The sequence below is a fragment of the Salmo trutta genome, chromosome 1, assembly GCF_901001165.1.
Source record: "Salmo trutta chromosome 1, fSalTru1.1, whole genome shotgun sequence".
Classification (NCBI taxonomy): domain Eukaryota; kingdom Metazoa; phylum Chordata; class Actinopteri; order Salmoniformes; family Salmonidae; genus Salmo; species Salmo trutta.
This window is the reverse complement of record NC_042957.1, coordinates 58507408-58532163: the sequence shown is the minus strand read 5'-3', so window position 1 is coordinate 58532163 and position 24756 is coordinate 58507408. Positions and strand designations below refer to the sequence as shown.

General features: G+C 41.7%; 1 protein-coding gene across 4 annotated transcripts in view; it reads left to right on the top strand.

Annotated features, from left to right (window-relative positions):
• Positions 1 to 933: 933 nt before the first annotated feature.
• Positions 934 to 24756, top strand: part of LOC115202660 (protein shisa-6) — a 63372-nt gene continuing 39549 nt past the window's right edge. Inside the window, exons 1-5 of one of the 4 annotated variants that reach the window (XM_029766746.1) lie at positions 934 to 1071; positions 1620 to 2617; positions 8269 to 8417; positions 16451 to 16543; positions 17334 to 17405. In XM_029766746.1, the coding sequence (XP_029622606.1) occupies positions 2073 to 2617; positions 8269 to 8417; positions 16451 to 16543; positions 17334 to 17405 (859 nt within the window). In that variant the 5' untranslated portion in view covers positions 934 to 1071; positions 1620 to 2072. The remainder of the gene's footprint in view (positions 1072 to 1619; positions 2618 to 8268; positions 8418 to 16450; positions 16544 to 17333; positions 17406 to 24756) is intronic. The other 3 variants (XM_029766738.1, XM_029766754.1, XM_029766759.1) reach the window with 3 other exon arrangements.

Sequence of the window (24756 nt, the reverse complement as noted above, 5' to 3'; positions counted from 1 at the left end):
CAAAGGCCTCGCTGTTTTCAACATGCAACTCAATGTGTGGACAAGGTTAAAAAAGGCTACCTCATTCAACCATGGGCCACAAAGTAACTTACTGTGCTTGGAGAGTAACAGTAGCCTTATACTCATACTGTAATATGGGTCAAACACAACTGAAAGTACACAAACCTGTAAAATAAAAAATGAGGGGGGAAAGTACATCAAATATGTAGAGTTGTCTGAAACGATAGGGATTGTTAGATTTAGATTGCACAAGGTCTCCCAGGAACCTCCACTGAACTAGGGGCTGAAGTCAATTATGTAGGCCACTGTTCTTTTTCAGTCTCCACTGCCTCATCCAAAATTACATGGAGGTTGAACATGATGCAGTGCCTTTCATTGAAAATTAGGCTATTGCGGTTTCTGGAGCCTCCTATAAGTAGGTGTGTTAGCTTTAATGCAGCTTTTTCACTGAATATTAACCAACTGCTTTCCGTTGTAATGTATGTGTTCTCTCTTTCCAACGAGCCACATTCCAGATTAGATATCAATGTCTTAGGAAATATAGCCACTTTTCTGAACACCAGAATGGAACATTCCAATAGCCTGGAGACAAACTCTGCTATCATGGCATGTTCAACTGTGTATTACCAGCATATTGTGGCATGTTATTGTATTACCTAAAGCAGATCATTCCCAATCTCTCGCATAATAGGGCATAATAAAAGCCAACTATATAGAAGCACCAACAATTGCAACATGCTGCTGTTACATGGTATGAGTGAACGCAGCATTGTGCAGTAGAGCGAAGATTTGCACCACCAACGTCGCACTCTGAAAGAGAAAGCTCTAATGCAGTTCTAGAATGGTCCAGATTATTGAGTGCAGCCTGTAGGCATGACCGAGCGCATTGCTGTCAGGGGCCGATTTCTAATTAACTGAGGTACCTGTATTGGTGACGTAGACGCGCTCATGTGGAGGGGGAGTGAGGGATGGAGTCGGGTCGGAGCAGAGCGGGGTCTCACGCGGAGCTGAGGTACTTTGGTTCAGTCTGTGGCAGAGTCGAGATACCCAGTTGCCGGACACCATCAACGGGTAAGTGCTTGTTTCGTTGCTGTGTGATTTTGGTTGCCTTGTTTGTACAAAAGTTTCGTTAGATTCGTCTTCTTCTCTCCATGAATAGAGCTGGAGGAAAGTAAACTTCGTACAAGAAAAGAGGGGGGAAACTACCAGCATTGAAAATGTTAGGCTATTTCTCTGGAAAAATGAGTTAAGACTTTTTATTTGTCTGCGTTATAACTTTGAAGTGGACTTTCAAAAATAGAAAGCATAGCACCAATAAGTACTCAAGGATATATCCGCATAGTGTCAGAGCTGGGTTGCGCTGTCCATGGTGCTGAAACAGTTCGCGCGTCTGCGAGGGAACGTTTGTTTGACTGAGGAGAATTGTTTTACGCGCGTTCATATGAGTCTGTTTAGTTGCCATTGATACGCAATTCATAAAATTAGATCTAATTTGGTGCAGATGGTTATGTTATTTTTCTTATGCAAAATGTTTGGTCCTTTTTTTTTCTTTAACAAAGTATTATTTTACAGTAGGAATTGACTGAATCCTCCGTCTTTCTCTCCTGCTTTCTCTACAGAAAACAATCAGCGTTCAACTGTGCAAGATTTAGAGCTTTGCTAATAAAGATATACTTATGGTAGATGGCATTGTCGGAGACAGCCGGAGGGGATTCTTCAGCCCATTTCTCAAGCTGAATCCAAATGACACTTCCTCCACCCAAAAGTCCCCCGATGACCACAGAACTCCACTTATATTCGGAGGATGCTGCACAATGTGTGACACGGTCGTCCGACTGCAATTGATTGGTGCAAGAAACGTCCTTCCCTCAACCAGAGCATGACACTCTCAGCAGTGGACTGTTGGAAAAGGGCTTCGGAAATGAACCCCTGTGGACAGCCACAAGACTGGGTCAGTGGCAGGAGCACGGCAAGGTAAAGAAGCAGAAGTCTTCGTGTGAGGAGAGAAAGCATACAACTAAAAAAAGTGGGGGGCAAACGATCGCATCAGCAAAGACATACAACCTCAAATCATGGGGATACAGCATCTTCTGCTTCTTTTGATTTACTTGGACCCGCTGAATGTACTGTGCGCGGCTACAGCCAACAAGAAGAAAAACGCTCCAAAGCGGAATCAGAAGATGAAGGAGGTGAATGGCACGGAGGCGCCTACTGCGGTTCCGCGGCGAAACACTCAGGTCCAGGCACCTTCGATCGCTACCCATGACACGTGTCTGGGCTACTATGACGTGAGCGGAGCGTACGATAAAGTGTTCGAGTGCAACAACACCGAGCACCGCTACTGTTGTGGAAGTTGTTTCCTGCGCTATTGCTGTGCAGAGAAAGGGAAACGCATAGAACAGAGAACTTGCACAAATTATAACACCCCAGATTGGATCAAAACGCAGCCTCCCTCCCCGGCACCAACAGGTGACACTTACGACCCTGACTTGGATCAGACTAACACAACGGTATACATCACCTGTGGTGTCATAGCTTTTATCATACTCATCGGAGTTTCTGCAAAAGTTGCCTACGACAAAGCAACCAAGCCCCCTCAGGAAATGAATGTCCATAGGTAAGTCACCCTGACATTCAGGTTAAGAAATAGTAATTCATTATGGGGGGGCACTTTTTTCCTCTCGTGTGTGTGTGTGTGTGTGTGTGTGTATGATTGTGTGTGCAATCACTGTTAAGAAACACCAGCTTCAGTTTTCACAGACATGAAAAGTCTGCTGATGACAGTAAAAATGTGTACAGTGGCTATAGAAAGCTAAATTAGATTTGTGAACAGACTAAATCATGAGCATTTCATCACAATGATGCATATAAATCTGACCATTTGAATAGGGATGAAGCCATAATTCACAATGATGCTCAATTTCATTCCTCTCTGGAAAATGTTACACCACCTGCAAGCCATTATGCAAAGAGAAACTGATCATTACAATCAACTCCTTTTCAAATACCTCTCTTATGCAGATATACACAATCCCCCAACTGACAGTCAACCTGATTCACCACTACCACCACCACCACTACCACTACTACCACTACCAACACCACCACCACCATACATTGGAACATTAAATGTCTCTTGTCAACTAAAGTATTGCTCCGTTTTCATCAGCAGCACAAACAAACCTCCATGAGGCAGGTGTGGAATTGAATGTCTCTGTCAAAGAAAAGGCATCACATTCATGGTCACGGTATAACATTCAGGCTAGGAGCAAGGTTGGGTTGCTTCACTGCTAACAACCCACTCTTCCTTCTTTTGATTGGCTTTGTATCTTACGGGATAATGGCCCATGGATGGACTGCTGTTGGGAAAGTATGAGCTAAACACATTATGGTGGAATACATCTAACTGCTGAGGAATCAATGTCTCAATGTATTAATTATATTATGTCCCTATCAATGGAATGAATGCATACCGTACCACTAATCCTTATAATCAGGCACTCTGCAGTCCAACAATTTCCAAGTATTTGGATAGGTGCTGAAAATATCAAACCGCCTCCAAAATGATTGAAGCTGGTGATTTTTTCTGACACATTAGAAGCCTTGACTATATTGTTAAGCACTTCCTAGAGCTAGGAGAGTAACTAATGTACTGTAGTCTGAATTGAAAGACAGTTAACCTTCTGAAGTGGAGGAGTATGTTAGGGATTTTGTGCTCTGACATCAACCTGCCATGATGAATTTTGCAGATTAAGCCAGCAGCTATCTCATTCACTCATGGTGTTGTATTTGAGTAGTATACCTATGCCTTGCAAGAAAAGCTATAACAAGACAGTACCCAAAGAAATGGTTTGGGTGGAGAAACCACATGTGGTTAGCCAATCATTGTGGTTGTCTAATGGTGGTCTGGTGTCTATTAGCCCATAGCAGAGGGGGTTGTCTACCTGTTCAGCCAAAGCTAAGATTTTGATTAAAGCTCATGTGAGGCTAATTGTGCCTTGCTAGGACTGGCTTCTGTACCCTCGTTACCTGCTGGCTCCATAAAATCAAGGCAGTGAGTGGAATTCAGATTGATTGTTCTCAGAGTCCATGCAGCATTAATTTGTACCCATTCTTAAGCAAGCCCCTCCCATGGCATCAACCCTAGATAGAAAATGTATGTTTCTCCACTAGAGATAATTTGTACCACAAGCCTAGTGGACATAGTGGCTGGTCTAGCAGACTGGAAGACCTTTGTCTGGAGTTAAATGCAGCTTGAACTGTAGCGGTGGCCAGATGTTCAATATGGGGTAAGCTCTAAGGATGACACTGACTGTCATCTTCTCATGACAGGGATCTACAACCATAGATCTGTCTCTCTTCCACAACATCCATTAACCTCAGCATTAATACTTCTGCTGTTAGATGAGTCACACTCACACTGCTGTTAGAAGTCCATACTTCAACCTGTCAAATGTCATTGACTCCTAGCTGAACAACGCATATCAAAGCATTAGAAAGGAAACCTGTTTGTTCCCCTCAGTTTATTAAACGTCTGGTTCTGAAGAGAAATCTTTCAGGTGGACGGTTCTGCTGACAAAATATAGATACGAGAACAAGGCTTGGATAAGTGCCCCCCATTCATTTTTCCTTTCGAAAATGAATGGTTATGTCTACAACCTCAATAGCTATTGATTTAATAGTCACACCAAAAGATGGTGTCAAGTACAGGTCTTTGGTTTAAGAGATAATGTTCTCAGACACATTTTTCTGCTCGTAGAGTGACATTCAAATATACAATCCTTAAATGCAAGCCAAGCCATTACCTTGACAGTTTCAACGATGACAGTACAAGTAGAAAATATGATACCAATATCTGTCTGTCTCTAGTGTATTCCTACAGTTCTAGTCAAAGCTATTTCATGCAACCTACCAAACGACTCACTTTGAACCCACTAAAGACTATTAGACTTCTGAGGCTGTGGCAGTGCCTCCGTCTCAGTACTCAGAACTGAGGAGAATGTGAGGATTTCTGCCCCCTTAATGCTCTCCTATCCTAGCCATGGGGCATACTTTCAAATGGAGATGCATACTGCCACTACCACATCAGTATGAGTGCTGGTGAGAGAGATGAGACAGATGCTGCCCAATTCTGATTTTTTTCTTTACTAATTGGTCTTTTGACCAATCAGATCAGCTCAAAAAATATATAATGTGAAAATATCTCAAAAGACCAATTAGTGTAAAATCAGAATTGGGCTGCCTGTGTAAATGCAGCCAGAGTAGGGATGACTAAACGAGGTGACATTGCATAGTGGACATTCAATAGCTTTTTTAATGATTTATTTCCAACAATCATTTGGCACATTTGGTAATAATGATCTCTGCCGGGGGAAAAAATGTACTTCTGTGGCTGGCTTGAGACATCCATGCTGATAACCCTGTCTAGAAAGCTGTATTGGAACATGGGATTAACTATATACTAGGCAATGGTTTAAATGTATTTAGCCCTGTGAGGTGATTCAGAGTTTTATCTCAGTGACTGGGGATGGATTGTGAGGGGAATGCTAAGGCATTGGCAGACCTCTGTTGTTTCTTCTGTGACCTTCACGGAGGCACAATAAATGTCGAGTGAAAGCCAAAGCCAGGGATTTGAGTGGTCTATATTGATCACTTTCTCGAAAGCAAACCTGGATGCAATTTAAGGTGGATCTGTTGAAAAAAAGTATCTACTCTCAGACTGAGTACATATTAGGTTTTGTTATGCCAGTGAGAGTCAGTTCCAATACATTCAAAAGGGATTTCTAAATTGACCTGCATGCAGTGAGATTGAATACGTCATTTTTGAGCGATTTTACCATAATATTGGGCAGAGAAAGCAGATTGGGTGAGGTAGGTGAGATAGTATGACTTTGCAATGTCTCTTGTATAACTTTAATGCATGTAAAGCACACCTACATGGATTTATTTCCTCTCCAGTTTCTGCTTCTACTCCATTAGTGGTTGGCAAGTCAGTGATATGCTTCTCTCTGCTCACATTGGGAATATTCATCTTTTTGGTGTTCCTGACAACCTAATCTGTCATGGACAGACTTTATATACCTAATTGGTACTGGCACTGGTCCTCGAGCATCTGACCAAATTACAAAATATTTTAGATCTGCATTAACCAAGATTACTGACAACCTGATAGGCAGGGTCAATGCTGCAATACTTTTCTAACATATTCATTCAGCCATGAATCATGGCTTGACAACATTTTGTGGAGTTCAGGATCCAAGGGGAGTAGAAATTCACATTGGTTTCCATGCTTTTGAACCTATTTTAATTGGTAAATGGTCAGGTGCAGCAAAGAAAGACCTAGCAAAGCTGCAGCTGGCTCAAAACAAAGCAGCACGCCTTGGCCTTAACTGTACACACAGAACTAACATCAATAGCATGCATGAGTCTTTCATGGTTCAGGGTTGAGGAGAGATGTGTTACTTCCCTTCTAGTCTTTTTAAGAAATGTATGTGTGTTAAAAATGCCTAACCACATGTATAACCTATATGCATACACTTCAAACAGACATACTGTACATACTCCACCAGATACGCCACTATGGGTTTCTTCACAGTACCCAAACCAAAGACAGATTTAATGCATCACTCAGTTACTGTATGTTTAGAGCCATGTCATTGTGGAATGCTCTGCCACAAGACGTTACTCAGGCAAAAAGTAAGTTTAGCTTTAAAAAACGGAAGAAAAAAATGTATGTTGCATCACATCATCTCTCCTATTTGTAAAGATGTAATGTATTGTATATAAGAATATGAATATGTATATATGAATAGTGTGTAAATACTGTTGTCTCTTGGTCTCTTTGAAATATATTTCAAACTCTTATTTTTATGTGTATTTTTAATTTGGATTGAATGTAATATCTTATGTTTTACTTGTCTATAACTGTTCTGTACTTTGTCATGAATTTGTACCTTGTATGTGTACCCCAGAAAGAGTAGCTGCTGCATGTGCAGTAGCTAATGGGATCCTAATAAACTAAATGAATCCATTTAGAATGCAGATGATAGACTTGTTGAACATCTACACCACATGCTCATAATAATTCAATCTCTGTCTCAGTCTGAAATAATTGCAAACATGTCACCATATCTGTAAACACATTCTAGGCTTCCTTATCTCTTCTGACAATGTAGAAATGTGTTAAAATAGAAAAAAAGAGAAGGAAAAAAATCTAATTTCACTGCGGAGGCAAGTCCCTCTGATAACCAACAAGACTGAACTACATCCTCTGTCATGTGCTGCAAGTGCAGTGTAAAGGGAATTACAATTTATTTTCACTTCTTTTCTTTACAATATTTACTTTACTCCCTCGATGGATGATGGGTGTATTGTTTGAAGATTATTTTATACGTTCCCATTTCTTGTAGATGTTTTTTTCCCTTTCCATACATAGGAATGTACTGGTGCTATTGAAACATGATTTAGCTAAGAGATGTTGTAGAGAGGAAACAGTGACAGGTCTAGACTTTGGGGCTTTCAAACACAATATTTTTAAAAAAAGCACCTCTATTCCTCCACTGTGTGGGACTGGTTGAACGTTTTCCTGCTATACAAGACACAAAGTAGTCAACTGGGGCGATGAAAACGAGGTCGCCTGAGTCTGTGAAAAGGATATGGTTAAAGTGTGCCCATCCTAGAAGGGAAAGGCTATTAATACATAGCTCCCAAAGTCACAGAGAGTTATGGAAAGAAGTTGACTCAGGTCGACTTTGACACAGTTACATTACCCTTTCAGCTCTTTGAAGAAACCAATATGTCCACCATCCTCACCACTATACTTCAATGGGGACCAATGTTGAAAATGGTGATAGCAAGATGCTTTGTGTAGAGCCCTTGGAAATTGGTAACTTGGTAGGAGTTAAATTCATTTGAACCTTAGTAGTGGGGGCGTATAGCTCTAGCAGAACTTTCTTCAAGGAACATTGATGAATGGCTTTAGCTGTTCTCCCTTGGCCTGAAGGGAAAGACCCATCTGTACTCAGTGTGGCTCAGTATTGAAACCTGGCCTATTGGCCACCTTGTTGTAATTACACTTTACACTGTGCCTGGTTCTGGAGCTCCACCAACACAATTGGAGCTGTATGTAACTAAATAAATGAAGTAGACCTTCTGGGGATGTTGAGAATAATGGTTGTCGGGGATTGAAAACAGGAAAGTATTTCTGGTTCTGTTTGTATAGTCTGAAAACGATGAAATTACATCTGTGTTTTTACATTTCTTTTGCAGAGCCCTTGCAGACATTTTGAGGCAACAAGGACTAAATAAGGAGAATGAAAATATTGCAGCGTTGGAGGGTTCACCCAAAGACATAGGCACGCCTCTCCGAACGTCCAAGAACCATTACACCCCAGTTCACACCATGCTAGCAAACCACGGTGGGTACCTGCACTGTTTTTACTTCACATATCCAAGAATATCTTGCAAAAATGATTCAAACTGTATTTGTCCTAAGCATAGGTTCTGAAATGGTCTTTACCTCAGGTACGCTTCATGGTGCACTATGAGTTGAATTAAAGTCCTTTCTCTGTATAAAATCGATACCCAAGATGACAGAGTTACTATGGAAACAGAGGATATGTTAAATAGTAAGATAAAATGAAAAGAGGTTCAATATAAATGTCATGAGAACATAATAGAGAAGGTGTTATTAAAGCCATATTCTTTGCCCTCAGTTACATTCTCTGAGTGGTGGAGATCCAGTCTGAATTTCATTTATACAGTAATGATTGGTAGGAATTATGGAGGTAGATCTTTAGAAATGTCATAGAAACGAGACAAGCAGTGATGACTGAATAAGGACACATTCTATTATGGACTTTCAATAGCTTTTTATGACTACACAGTAATCTCCATTGTATACGCTTCTATGTAACAGTATATATAACTACTGTCATTATACTTGGCTGACATGTGTACAACAATGTTATTTCTATGGTATGCGACCTTTGCATTGTAAAGTGGGACCTTATTGCTTCATTATTGGTCAAAATGGTCTTTGACACACGCACTGAAATAGATGATGGGCAGTGTTGGGGAAGCTACTCTGAAAATATAATTAACGAGCTACCAGTTACTTCACACTATTGTAAGTTAAACTACACTAAAGCTAACCTTAAAGTTACTTTTAAAAAGTAGTTCACTACATCCAAACTACTTAGCGAAAAATGATCATACCTGAATCTGAAATGTTATAGACTACAAATTGCAAGAACATATCACTCTGGAGTCAGATGTTAACAGAATGTGTATTCTGACCTATTAAACTCAAACATGTGGAATTAGGCACACAAAAAGTGTTTCAAGTGAGAATTAGGCAGGCTTGATGCTGAAAAATAAAGGCAATTCTTGCCTACTTCACCAATATTTTATTTTTGCAAAAGAAAAGTAGTATGTAGTTTCAGTAGTAAGCTACACCACTACATGGCGAAAAAGTAATGAACTACTGAAAACACTACCAAGATTTGAATTTAGGTCAACTACCACAAAGCTACTGCAAAAATGTATTTCAATTGCTAGTTGAACCATATGTAGTTCACTACTCCCTCAAACTGATGATGGGGCCCTGCTACTTAAGTATATTTTTTTAAGACTGAAAACGATATAGCAGTTTAGACAAAGGGCCTCGGCTGAGTCTATTTTCATGCTGGGGTTCCATAAGCCTACTCAGCATTGGCTCAAAATGGAGATGCAAATGAACATGTTCTTCGGGAGACACATGGCTTTTGTCCTGAGATAATTCTGTCTTGCATCGCTGTTCCTCCTTCTTTTATCCGGTCTCCAGATCCCTGCTCCGGGGGTCGCTTGCTAAGTGCCCTAGTATGGTGTCCCAGATTCAGTGTTATGTTTCACTCTCGTGTCAAAGTAGACACTCCTCCTCATCCAGGGATTGTGTCAGAGGAGAACTGTTACGTGCTACACACACCATGGGATGTGAGCTGCTTTTCTCAGACTTGACTTGAGCCACAAAAGCCACAGCTGCTGGTATGTGCAGTTTATTAAATGAAACTACTGTAAGGGCCAGCCAACAGAGGTAGTTACAGTTCTGTTTGCCTGAATTCCAGCACTTGACACGTCAATAATTCTCATTGGAATCAATAACCACTTTGACTGCCATTTTACAGTTGCCCAAAACTAGGATTATCTAACCCCTTATCTGCTTTCATCCCCTCTAACAGCTCTCACTGTGTTTCATTAATCCATAATGTTAACCCTGAAGTGACCTCAAGACTACCATGACACCCCAGTGTTTTACTTTAAGAGATTATGGACTGTGCTGCGTACTTCCCCAGTGTTTTACATTAAGAGATTATGGACTGTGCTGCGTACTTCCCCAGTGTTTTACATTAAGAGATTATGGACTATGCTGCATACTTCCCCAGTGTTTTACATTAAGAGATTATGGACTGTGCTGCGTACTTCCCCAGTCTTTTACATTAAGAGATTATGGACTGTGCTGCGTACTTCCCCAGTGTTTTACTTTAAGAGATTATGGACTGTGCTGCGTACTTCCCCAGTGTTTTACATTAAGAGATTATGGACTGTGCTGCGTACTTCCCCAGTGTTTTACATTAAGAGATTATGGACTGTGCTGCGTACTTCCCCAGTGTTTTACATTAAGAGATTATGGACTATGCTGCATACTTCCCCAGTGTTTTACATTAAGAGATTATGGACTGTGCTGCGTACTTCCCCAGTGTTTTACATTAAGAGATTATGGACTGTGCTGCGTACTTCCCCAGTGTTTTACTTTAAGAGATTATGGACTGTGCTGCGTACTTCCCCAGTGTTTTACATTAAGAGATTATGGACTGTGCTGCGTACTTCCCCAGTGTTTTACTTTAAGAGATTATGGACTGTGCTGCGTACTTCCCCAGTGTTTTACATTAAGAGATTATGGACTGTGCTGCGTACTTCCCCAGTGTTTTACATTAAGAGATTATGGACTGTGCTGCGTACTTCCCCAGTGTTTTACATTAAGAGATTATGGACTATGCTGCGTACTTCCCCAGTGTTTTACATTAAGAGATTATGGACTGTGCTGCGTACTTCCCCAGTGTTTTACATTAAGAGATTATGGACTGTGCTGCATACTTCCCCAGTGTTTTACATTAAGAGATTATGGACTGTGCTGCGTACTTCCCCAGTGTTTTACATTAAGAGATTATGGACTGTGCTGCGTACTTCCCCAGTGTTTTACATTAAGAGATTATGGACTGTGCTGCGTACTTCCCCAGTGTTTTACATTAAGAGATTATGGACTGTGCTGCGTACTTCCCCAGTGTTTTACATTAAGAGATTATGGACTGTGCTGCGTACTTCCCCAGTGTTTTACATTAAGAGATTGTGGACTATGTTGCATACTTCCCCAGTGTTTTACTTTAAGAGATTATGGACTGTGCTGCGTACTTCCCCAGTGTTTTACATTAAGAGATTGTGGACTATGTTGCATACTTCCCCAGTGTTTTACATTAAGAGATTATGGACTGTGCTGCGTACTTCCCCAGTGTTTTACATTAAGAGATTATGGACTGTGCTGCGTACTTCCCCAGTGTTTTACATTAAGAGATTATGGACTGTGCTGCGTACTTCCCCAGTGTTTTACATTAAGAGATTGTGGACTGTGCTGCGTACTTCCCCAGTGTTTTACATTAAGAGATTATGGACTGTGCTGCGTACTTCCCCAGTGTTTTACATTAAGAGATTATGGACTGTGCTGCGTACTTCCCCAGTGTTTTACATTAAGAGATTATGGACTATGTTGCATACTTCCCTGGTGTTTTACATTAAGATATTGTGGACTATGCAGGATACTTCCCTAGAGGCTGACTATCTTGTTTTGGTTCATGTCAGTCCTGTAATTGGTCTTCATCCCTTGTGGCCTCCTTTCTGACACGACTCATCTTTCTGTTGTGAAATACTGTATGCATCTAACTCAAGTCTGGCATCAGCTGTACTATACTGGGTTAAACTGGCCTTGACTGAACTAGCCTCAACACATACAGCATGAAGTTCCATTACATACTGTATTACAATGCTAGTTGGTGTCTTTGGTGGCTCATGTAGATTATATGTGGATATACCTGGGAATCTGCAGTAATACATGAGATCCTCATATGAATATATCTGTTTTTCACAATTCAGATTGTATTCTATGTTGTTTTATTTTCACACTTGGAAATATATTATGTTCTAACATAATTTTCTCATTGATGTTGGTTGGACTCTGCTTGGACCCTAAAGTCTTCTGCTAAAGGATAATCAGTTAAATTACCCTTTCGAGATAATGTATCAGTGTATTTCAGCATAAGAACACAATGTATCATAGTCAACGTCTCCTACAATAGAACCTGAATTCAGCCCTTAGGCGCTGTCCTTAGAGTAGACCAAGGATAGAAAGCTGATTATCCCCATCACAGCTTGTCAAACACTGGTGAAGATACAGTGCATTCGGAAAGTATTCAGACCCCTTCACTTTTTCCACATTTTGTTACGTTACAGCCTTATTCTAAAATTGATTAGTCCGCCTCAGGCTGGGCCACTAAAGGGTATTCAAAGACTTGTTCCGAAGCCAATCCTGCATTGTCTTGGCTGTGTGCTTAGGGTCATTGTCCTGTTGAAGGTGAATCTTTGCACCAGTCTGATGTCCTGGGCACTGTGGAGCTAGTTTTCATCAAGGATCTCTCTGTACTTTGCTCTGTTCATCTTTCCCTCGATCCTGACTGGTCTCCCAGTCCCTGCTGCTGAAAAACATCCCCACAGCATGATGCTGCCACCACCATGCTTCACCGTAGGGATGGTGCCAGGTTTCCTCCAGACATGACGCTTGGCATTCAGGCCAAAGAGTTCCACCTTTGTTCTCATGGTCTGAGAGTCCTTTAGGTGCCTTTTGGCAAACTCTAAGCGGGCTGTCATGTGCCTTTTACTGAGGAGTGGCTTCCGTCTGGCCACTCTACCATAAAGGCCTGATTGGTGGAGGGTTTCAGAGATCATTGTCCTTCTGGATGGTTGTCCCATCTCCACAGAGGAACTCTATGCGCTTTCAGAGTGACCATCAGGTTCTAGGTCACCTCCCTGACCAAGGCCCTTCTCCCCCGATTGCTCAGTTTGGCCAAGCAGCCAGATTTAGGAAGAGTCTTGGTGAATCCAAACTTCTTCCATTTAAGAATGATGGAGGCCACTGTCTTTTTGGGGACATTCGATGATGCAGAAATGTTTTGGTACACTTCCCCAGATCTGTGCCTCGACACAATCCTGTCTCGCAGCCCAAGAACAATTCCTTCGACCACATGGCTTGGTTTTTGTTTTTTTCTCTGACATGCACTGTCAACTGTGGGACCTTATATAGACAGGTGTGTCACGCCTTTCCAGGTGTGTCACGCCTTTCCAAATCATGTCCAATCAATTGAATTTACCACAGGTGGACTCCAATCAAGTTGTAGAAACAACTAAAGGATGATCAATGGAAACAGGATGCACCTGAGCTCAATTTCGAAGTCTAATAGCAAAGGGTCTGAATACTTATAAAGTATTATAAGGTATTTCTGTTTTTTTATGGGGTATTCTGTGTAAACTGTGTAAATTATTTAATACATTTTAGAATAAGGCTTTAATGTGGAAAAAGGGAAGAGGTCTGAATACTTTCCGAATGCACTGTAAGTGTTGTAGTTGTTTCCCCTTTGGTATTATTCTAAGCCAAGAACACTTCATGAAGGCATACTTCAAACAGATAAAAAAAACTTGCACATAAACGCCTCTTTTTATTCAGCATAAATTGGACACAGTCAACTTCTTAAATCCTGAGAGTCATTAAGTATTTACTAGTTTCTTAGTATGAAAATCCCAAAGTAACAGTGATGGATAAAATGTTTCAGCAATCAGTTTACAGTATCCGTTGGGCTTGAAAACAGAACCAAACAGGCTTTAGAGAGCTCAGGCCTGTGTCAAACGTCAGTGTAATGAAGACCAGGGCTAATGGTCCCAGGTGTTCCTTCTCATTATAATTTGAAATGCAGTTCGATCTCTGCCTCTATGGCCCAAAGGTCTGAGTGACGCTATTGACTTTGAAGTTGCTCCATTGAGATGAGGCTGTTGAACTATTCGCCAGCTAATGCAGACTGGCACTAACAGGAAGGAAGAGAGTGGCAGGAGGGGAACTCAATAGGCCTTTGTAAGACAGACCGTCATGTTGTTTCTCCTCTATTTTCAGTTTAAGCTTTCACTGTCTGATACACACTCACTTTCTCAGCCTACCTGCATCTTTTTGTGCACAACATTTTGGTGTTCGATTGGCAGGACAAATGGAGGTTGTCAGACTGCTGGCAGGCACTTTGACGGTCCATTGTGGACCTCTGCACTCTCAATTACAGGACTTGTTCCAGCCAGACACAATATAGCATCTTATGTTACATAGTGATCTTTAAGACCAAGGAAATCCAGGATGAAATGTTTTGTTGCAAGGCACATTTTTTATAAACTGACATTTCATAGATACAGTACTACAATGCAGCTGTCATGATTATGAAGATAGATCCAATTACACAGTTTATGAATCAATTATATAAGGTCCCTCCATAGTGTAGGTCTATGTGGGGTAAAAGTGTTCTACTGTATAAGTTGAGGAAGGAATGAATCAGTTCTAAAACACAGGAGAGTGTCTCAGTTAGAAGGGTTCTTTAGAATCTCTCCACTGATCTTCAGGGTCAAGTGCCCAAGCCTGAAATACATTTTTCCACCCAATTAAAGTTTGAATGTTTTACCTGCTTTGGCAAAAGGGCAGGGCTTTTGACCCTGAATGGGAATCTTTGTTTAATTTGTGAACGATATGAGAAGGGAAGGTCTTCACTAGCTCCCCCAGCTCGCAGCTTTGGGGAGTGTGACCTTTTGCGGTGGTGATGATCCTGAGTGTACATCAGACATCATAAATTGTTAATGTGAGACCGTCCTTTCCCTCTGTGTCCCTGTTCCTTTACCAGTTGGCTGAGCCAAAGAGAGAGTGAAATTCAGAGGCCTCCTCCCTATCTGTCAGAGTACTAGCTGAACTGAACTAAGACACCATAAAAGACAAACTCCCGGGAACACAGCTATTCAGCTAACTAAAGAATGAGGCTGATGCATCATATAATACGTTCATTAACTAGGGTGGTTGGATGTATAAAGAGCAGAGGTGGGACCAAGTCATTGTTTTACAAGTCACAAGTAAGTCTCAAGTCTTAACACTCAAGTCCCAAGTCAAGTCCCAAGTCAAGTCTCAAGTTCTAAACTTTGAGTTTCGAGTCCTAAACAAGTCTAATGTACTCTTCCCCAAATGCAATACCATTTCATATTTTTAACAAGAGTAATAGTTAGTATACTACATTTACGCAAATCATGAATGCTTTAAAAAATATAAATATTTATTACTTTCCAAATAAACATTATATTTCCATGGAAATACATGAGTAGCCATGAGAAAGACCTCCCCATAGCGATCGACTATCGCTATGGGGCGCAATCGAGCGATGTAGGCTTGTACACAATCGCCCAACCTTAACACACAACACACAAATCCTCTCTGTGTGTGGTTACAGTAGGCTAACGTATGTCAATTGATTTAGGAACAGCAGTAACACCAAGCAGGATTTAGGCTACAAACTGCCTAGCCAGTTGTAGCTCAATCTTGGGTGCAATGATCACGTTCCCGCACTGACTGACTGTGTGGAGGCTCATTGAATTAATGTTACGTTAGCCAACATTCTATACAAGCAAAGTTATATATAGCTGTCGGCTATATTAGCCACGACTTACCTTTCTTTGTGCAGCTTCAAATGTCGAACCAAGTTGGAAGTTGTTGCGCCTCCGTCTAATTTTCTTCCCGCATGTTTTGAAAGTTGCAATCCGTTTTTTGCTGCCTACAGCGTAGTCTTCATATCCGAAAATAATTATTTTGTGAATCATCTTACCAAGGGCTCCATCTGAATTCACTCACCGACGTTCCTCTGCACTGCCACGCGCAACTTTTTCTCAGCTGGCACAATTTGATTGGCTGCTGTCCGATTCAAACAATAATCAGTTAATTGAAGAGTTGATGCGCTACACACTTTTTTAATAGCATCGTTTTTTATATTTTGGCTTGGGGAGGGTATCAAGTCAGTTCGAGTCAAAGGGCTCAAGTCCAAGTTAGTTCACGAGTCATTGGTGTTAAAGTCAAAGTCGAGTTGCAAGTCATCATATTTGTGACGCGAGTCTGACTCGAGTCCAAGTCATGTGACTCGAGTCCACACCTCTGATTAAGAGTGTCCCAGATGCTGATATGTGTACACAGTTGTTTGTGATTTCCTATGTGAGGGTTGGAACGAAAATCAGCAACGAATATGCTTAGTGAATTGTTTTGGTCATCTCATGCTATCTTAACTCTGCATTTCTCCCACAGGGCACTACGGGAAAGAGAACTTCCGCCAAGGCCAACTTGATCATAACTTCATCTCCTCTGGATTCGTGACACTGGGACGACCGCACCTAAAAGGTATTGTCCATCTCCATTGTCTGTTGGTCTGATGACAATTACTATGTCTTCAAGAGTAAAGACAGCATTGTGATACAAACTTCTAACACAAATCTCACTCTCATTTTCACCTTGCCACTCACCTCCACACATTTCCTCCACTCTTTGTCCAAAAAGTCTTCTTCCATTTTTCGAACCGCTGTTTGAGTAGATCGGGGGAAGCAGTGCAATAGCCCATCCAATTATTTTACTTGCTCACTTCTCAGCTGGCAGTCACCTTGGGAAATAGGACTGAAGCTTTTGGCAGAACAATAACGTCATTTCTCAAAGCTAATTGAAAAGAGAAAAGCCTCAATGAGTTACTGCTTTGTTCAGATGTGAAAAGTACTCTCCTTTTTGTTATGTTTTTCCCCTTGACTGACTCATATAGGCATTTACACAATGGCCATGTGTGGATGAAATAACACTTAGCATTATCAGCACTGCATGCTGTACTTGTCACATCCTCCAACTCTTCTTTGTGCCAGATCACTGTGTACAGAACTGTCTACTGTACGAGAACAATGGAGTCAGTTGAGCTGGCAGAGTCTCGTCTCCGCTCACTAAGGACGTTTAAAATCATTGATGATAGTTGTACATAAGTGACTTCCTGTCAAATGCCAAGAAAACTACATTATGATATACACCTATTGAACTTATCAGTAGAACATAGAAAACGAAATGTTCTTAATCTGGTAGTATAAGATGGTAATAGCTAGAGTTGGTGCATAAAGCTAAGTAGTGAACAAGTGGCTGTTCTCTGTCTTTGCAGCGCAGCACTCTGTAGACGATTTAGGGCAGCTGTCCTGGCAGGGAGATCTGGACGTTCCTAATATCTCCTACAGTATGTAACATATTCTCACTATGGAGACCCCTGCTACTTGCCGGAGAACAGCCACACACCTGCTTTCTGCTCCCGCCAGATAAGACCACGCTCACACACTTCACACACCTAGACCCTGGGCCCATAGAGTGGGTTTGGCGGCTAATCTCACCAGCTCCTCATAATGCAGGGCATCAGAGCAGACGCTCTGCCACTATCATTAACCAGCCCAGTACAGCTTTTAGAAAGCATGGCTGTCTGGTGTACCTAATGCAAAACATAGAGAAACAACTCCACAAGGAGGAGTGGAAAGCAGGCTTGAATGTCTGTGCTGGTCTGTTCTCCAAAGTATGAAGCAGTCATGGGCTCTGTAGATGATTAGGATAGACAAGGAGGGTGACAAGCATTAAAATGGTTGCTATGTCATGATTAACTGTGTGTGTGTGTGTGTGTGTGTGTGTGTGTGTGTGTGTGTGTGTGTGTGTGTGTGTGTGTGTGTGTGTGTGTGTGTGTGTGTGTGTGACGAGAGACATTCTGATGGTGTTATTGTGTCTGCAATTTTATAACCACTTCTTGTAAATTTTAGGTGTCTGCAAGGTAAGTGGTATTTTACCAAATGACAAAAACAAGTGCTGTTTTACATTTGCTTCTAATTAAAATTCAAATATTTCCTTGCAAATCTATATAGTTGTTCAATATGTTCATATCTTTATACAAAGAATGCATGTGAAAATTAGGTAGGCTAATTGGGGTTTGAACAGCAATCCTCAGCCTTCCTGTTAGGCCACATCACTGCTGCCTGGTGTTACAGTAACTATCATTACAAAGCCGAGGGCTTTTCCACCTCAAACAGCTGGCTGTCAACAGGCTCTCTGTCTGCTCCCTGTACCTCCTGTTACTATCACCAGTTTGACAGCCAGTATTGGCACTGACCCAGTATATAGCTTACTCTTTTATTTCTTATTTCTCGTGTTTTCTTTATTATATTTATATATATTGTAGCGACCAGCACAGACAGCTGTGTGTTATGTGTTATGCTGTTCGTTGGTTGTGTTGTATTTACCAGTGCCCAGTTTTCACGGGGTCTGACATGCCAGTCAAACTGCTATCTGCCAAGCACGGGAATGCCTGGAATGTTCAGGTGCTGGGCATCCTGATGGTTGGTGGAGCGGCGGGTGGGGGGTGTGGGGGGGGGGTTTGGCTGGGGGTGGAGCATCACCAGTTTAAGACCATGCTTAGCCATTGTTCTCTCTCTTACGTCTGGTCTTAACAAGAGACGGTCACGGTTGATTTATATAGGTATCCTTATTTGGCGTGGGCTACGGCCAAACAGTAGCCTGTGTTGAGTTTGGTTAATAAATTGGGAATTTGTAAACTCAATTCTCTGTCTGGACAATTGTTAATTTATGATCTAGCCAGATCGTTACAATATATACAGTGCCTTGCAAAAGCATTCACCCCCTTGGCATTTTTCCTATTTTGTTGCATTACAACCTGTAATTTAAATTGATTTTTATTTGGATTTCATGTAATGGACATAAACAAAATAGTCCAAATTGGTGAAGAGAAATTCAAAAAATAACTTGTTTCAAAAAATTCAAAAAAAGAAAGAACGGAAAAGTGGTGTGTGCATATGTATTCACCGCTTATGCTATGAAGCCCCTAAATAAGATCTGGTGCAACCAATTACCTTCAGAAGTCACATGATTTGTTAAATAAAGTCCACCTGTGTGCAATCTAAGTGTCACATGATCTGTCACATGATCTCAGTATATATACACCTGTTCTGAAAGGCCCCAGAGTGCAACACCACTAAGCAATGGGCACTACCAAGCAAGAGGTACCATGAAGACGAAGGAGCTCTCCAAACAGGTCAGGGACAAAGTTGTGGAGAAGTACAGATCAGGGTTGGGTTATAAAAAAATATCTGAAACTTCCCACGGAGCACCATTAAATCCATTATAAAAAAATTGAAAGAACATTGCGCCACAACAAACCTGCCAAGAGCGGGCCGCCCACCAAAACTCAAGGAACAGGCAAGGAGGGAATTAATCAGAGAGGCAAAAAAGAGAACAAAGATAACCCTGAAGGAGCTGCAAAGCTCCACAGCGGAAATTGGAGTATCTGTCCATAGGACCACTTTAAGCCGTACACTGCACAGAGCTGGGCTTTACGGAAGAGTGGCCAGAAAAAAAGCCATTACTTAAAGAAAAGAATAAGAAAAAACATTTGGTTTTCGCCAAAAGGCATGTGGGAGACTCCCCAAACATATGGAAGAAGGTACTCTGGTCAGATGAGACTAAAATTGAGCTTTTTGGCCATCAAGAAAAATGCTATGTCTGGTGCAAACCCAACACCTCTCATCACCCTGAGAACAACATCCCCACAGTGAAGCATGGTGGTGGCAGCATCATACCGTGGGGATGTTTTTTATTGGCAGGGACTGGGAAACTGGTCAGAATTGAAGGAATGATGGATGGCGCTAAATACAGGGAAATTCTTTAGGGAAACCTGTTTCAGTCTTCCAGAGATTTGAGACTGGGACACAGGTTCACCTTCCAGCAGGACAATTACCCTAAAGCCACACTCGAGTGGTTTAAGGGGAAACATTTAAATGTCTTGGAATGGTCTAGTCAAAGCCCAGACCTCAATCCAATTGAGAATCTGTGGTATGACTTAAAGATTGCTGTACACAAGCGGAACCCATCCAACTTGAAGGAGCTGGAGCAGTTTTGCCTTGAAGAATGGGCAAAAATCCCAGTGGCTTGATGTGCCAAGCTTATAGACACATACCCCAAGAGACTTGCAGCTGTAATTGCTGCAAAAGGTGTCTCTACAAAGTATTGACTTTGGGGGGGGTGAAAAGTTATGCATGCTCAAGTTTTCAGTTTTTTTGTCTTATTTCTTGTTTGTTTCACAATAAAACATATTTTGCACCTTCAAAGTGGTAGGCATGTTGTGTAAATCAAATGATACACACCCCCCAAAAAATCTATTTTAATTCCAGGTTGTAAGACAACAAAATAGGACAAATACCAAGGGGGGTGGGGGGGTGAATACTTTCGCAAGCCACTGTATATATTCGTTTTTTAAATTAGTTATACTATTTTGATATTGTTTGCTGCACTGTTGGGTAGAGCTGGCAAGTTAAGCATTTCACTGTACTTGTACATGTGACAATAAACCTTACATTCTAACTTGACAGACATGTTACGTGTCCCCATCACATCATTATAACCCTGCTACAATACACCATACTGTAACCCTGCTACAATACACCATACTGTAACCCTGCTACAATACACCATACTGTAACCCTGCTACAATACACCATACTGTAACCCTGCTACAATACACCATACTGTATCTCTAGCATCTCTCTTCAGTCCCTAAATTCCTTTCAAGTTAATTTCAAGTGTATATTATGATATTCTGGATATTTTCCCCATGCATTCACGTGGAACTGTAAATATGTATTAATGAATATCCATATGCTAATAGGGAGATATAACGGAGTCTACAATCAGGATAGTTACAAGAAAAACAACTGCTTAGTACAATAGGAATGACCTCAAATTTGATTGAGCAAAATCCTTTAGTTCTCTGTGGGGGTGTACACTCTACTCATACAGACACTATGGGGCTGCAGGCTAACGTACAGTAGCAAGCTCATATAGCTCACGGTAGATCGTTTTTGTGGCTGGCTAGTGAAGTGTCTGTTGGAAGGCTTGTGCAGTGAGTGTGATTTATAAATGATATCAGTGAGTGGTTTGAATTGGCAATGTCTATCTATCTCCACTCTTCCATGATGGATTGGCCAGGCAGACGTGTCCATTTAGCCACTGTGGACCACAACAGATTTATTAGACACAACTAAAGGCCAAGCAGCTGCCACAGAGGAAATGCTTCAGGAGATTCCACTTCATTCATCAAATGACAAACATTGAATTGATAAAAGGTGTTTTTGAAGCCGGTGAAGATATATCTGCCAGCTGATATAAGTATCTCCGCTTGGAGGAGTTTCTGAAGTGGGGTGGGGTTCTTCCTGCATTGTTTGGAGGTCATTGCGAGGTTGTTGGAGAATTTGAGAGAGAGAATCTTATTGTTACAATAAAACTATCCAAGATGTTTGACAGATTAGAGGTATATTGGAGTGGAACAGCCATAAATCAGAGTTAGAAATGATTTGTCCTCAAATGAGATATTAAACTTGCAAATGACTAATTGGTTCTGAAATAAAAAATCTTACCAAAGCTAAGTTATGTCACGAATGTAATAAATGCTAATCTGTTTGTCCTAACTGACCTAAGACAAAAATGTGAGGGCATTGCCAGTGGGCGTAGACTAATGTGGGTCGAATATTTCATAATATTGTTATAAATGTAATTTTGTCATTCTGAACCCCAGGCCTTTTTCTTTCAAAAGTAACTCCTTTCACAAAACCAAACTGTTTTTGAGATCAAACAAATGATCCTTTGTCCATCGTGACACTTTCAGATATCCAGTGAACAAACATTACCCTTGTCTTAAGGATTGTTTGTGTCCCCCCCACCCTCACCCCTCCCCCTCTGGCTGTGACATCCACTGATGTGCATCCTGCTTAATTATTTTTTCATAAGTTGCTCCCTGATTTTGTCCCAGGGGGAATTGGTTTCTTCTCATCCCAATCCATTTAAGGTGACCTTGTCTCATAGGGACAGTGCTGCACCCCTCCCACATCCCTCCCTTTTTCTCTAATCCCTGAGGCCCCACATTGGTAGGGGAGGTCAAGTACACCAAGCAGGTGTCACCTGCATGACTACCTCCATTATGAAGATCTCTCTAAAGGCAGACATTTCAGCTAAGTGATATCCCAGAAAGCAGGGCTGTAAGAGGAGGTAGGTACTGAAGAGGAGACTGTATACAGTATATTTTTTATTTAACTAGGCAATTCAGTTAAGAACAAATTCTTATTTACAATGACGTCCTAGTAACCTTGATAGCTCAGGGATTCGATCTAGCAACCTTTCGGTTACTGGCCCAACTCTCTAACCACTAGGCTACCTGCCGCCCCACTATATCACTAAGAGGGACAGTCAAAGACCCAGTGCAGAGGAGTAAAGGGGTACCACGCCCTGTAGTGAAGTGTTGCGGTTCCAAGGCAAGTGGAAAAGGAAATGGCTGGGCAGAGTGTCTTAGCTGTGACCTCTACTGTTCACGCCAGACTGAGAGGTTGTTAAAAGCTTGACCCCTGAGTGACCTCCCAGTAGCGTGAGCCGCCCAGCCGTCCATTGCCCCTCCTGACCAGTCTACTGTGACCACTTCACTGTGCCCTTCAGCTGTGTGACAGCCAGGGGAAGAGGAGAGGCATGCCACGCATGGCCCTGCCAGCTAGATCCTAATGGACAGGCCTGAGCACCAAGACGGACTGTAATCCAATAATAGTGGGCCATTGTGACGGAGGCACAGAACTCTCCACCTTCACACGCATACAACTCTCTCCCCACTATTGTGAGTTTTCTGTCTAAAAAAATACAGGAAGAAATTCTAAAGGATTTATTCATGGTGATATAGTTGATGGGAGAATATTCTCTTTGTTGCCTGTCTTTGGAAAGAGGCGCAATCCATTTTTATTTTAAGGACCAGGGCACTATTCAGAGTTGGGGCTCTTGCAAGACATCTAAAGTGCTTCTTGTTAAGGCCATGTCTGTTGTGACATAACAGTTTGTGTCATAGCATGCCAAATGTTGCTTTAGATATGGAAATGTGAACAAAATTCTTTGCAACTGGTAGTTTAGATAATCTTGACATTCTTTTAGATCGTAATCCAAAATCAAATCAGTCAATCAATGCAGCATGGTGATGGTAAATCATAGATTAATTCAGGTGTATTAATGATCCTTGTGAATAGTTCACAAACCCATAAAGGCCATCGAGCGACACTGCTCTCACTGACCTTGTTCCTTTCTGTTCTCAGCAAGAGCCACATTGGTACAAGCTGTGTTTTCCTTCTCTTTCCTGATAAGCATGTCTCTGAGCAGAGTACAGCCTCTGCTCTGTGCTGTAGGAATCTGGAACAGCCAAATGCACAATATGAATTGATTATAATCCTTATTCAGCCTGTCTATTAAAGAAGCAGACTAAAGGAAGTGATTAGGTTGGCTTCATGAGTCTCATGCTCCCTTAGTCCCACATGCCTTTAACAGTGGCCTGGATGGCTGTGGGCTGGGACTCAGCTCTCTATCTGCTAGCCTTCTGATTTTTATTATTTATTTTATTTTACGTTTATTTAACTAGGCAAGTCAGTTAAGAACAAATTCATCTTACTGATAAACACACTGATACCCTCACATCACCTCCAGTGATCCATGGTCATTTCATGCATTATGCACTGCTGTTGTGTGTGTTAGGCCAGTGAAATCCCATTAGAAGGGCCGGAGATGGATCAGCATGTATGGTGTGTGTGTTAGGCCAGTGAAATCCCATTAGAAGGGCCGGAGATGGATCAGCATGTATGGTGTGTGTGTTAGGCCAGTGAAATCCCATTAGAAGGGCAGGAGATGGATCAGCATGTATGGTGTGTGTGTTAGGCCAGTGAAATCCCATTAGAAGGGCCGGAGATGGATCAGCATGTATGGTGTGTGTGTTAGGCCAGTGAAATCCCATTAGAAGGGCCGGAGATGGATCAGCATGTATGGTGTGTGTGTTAGGCCAGTGAAATCCCATTAGAAGGGCCGGAGATGGATCAGCATGTATGGTGTGTGTGTTAGGCCAGTGAAATCCCATTAGAAGGGCCGGAGATGGATCAGCATGTATGGTGTGTGTGTTAGGCCAGTGAAATCCCATTAGAAAGGCAGGAGATGGATCAGCATGTATGGTGTGTGTGTTAGGCCAGTGAAATCTCATTAGAAGGGCCGGAGATGGATCAGCATGTATGGTGTGTGTGTTAGGCCAGTGAAATCCCATTAGAAGGGCAGGAGATGGATCAGTATGTATGGTGTGTGTGTTAGGCCAGTGAAATCCCATTAGAAGGGCCGGAGATGGATCAGCATGTATGGTGTGTGTGTTAGGCCAGTGAAATCCCATTAGAAGGGCCGGAGATGGATCAGCATGTATGGTGTGTGTTTTAGGCCAGTGAAATCCCATTAGAAGGGCCGGAGATGGATCAGCATGTATGGTGTGTGTGTTAGGCCAGTGAAATCCCATTAGAAGGGCAGGAGATGGATCAGCATGTATGGTGTGTGTGTTAGGCCAGTGAAATCCCATTAGAAGGGCAGGAGATGGATCAGTATGTATGGTGTGTGTGTTAGGCCAGTGAAATCCTATTAGAAGTTTTGGTAGTTTAGATAATATTGCAAGAGCAATATGCATATTGATGCCATCTGAGTTTTGA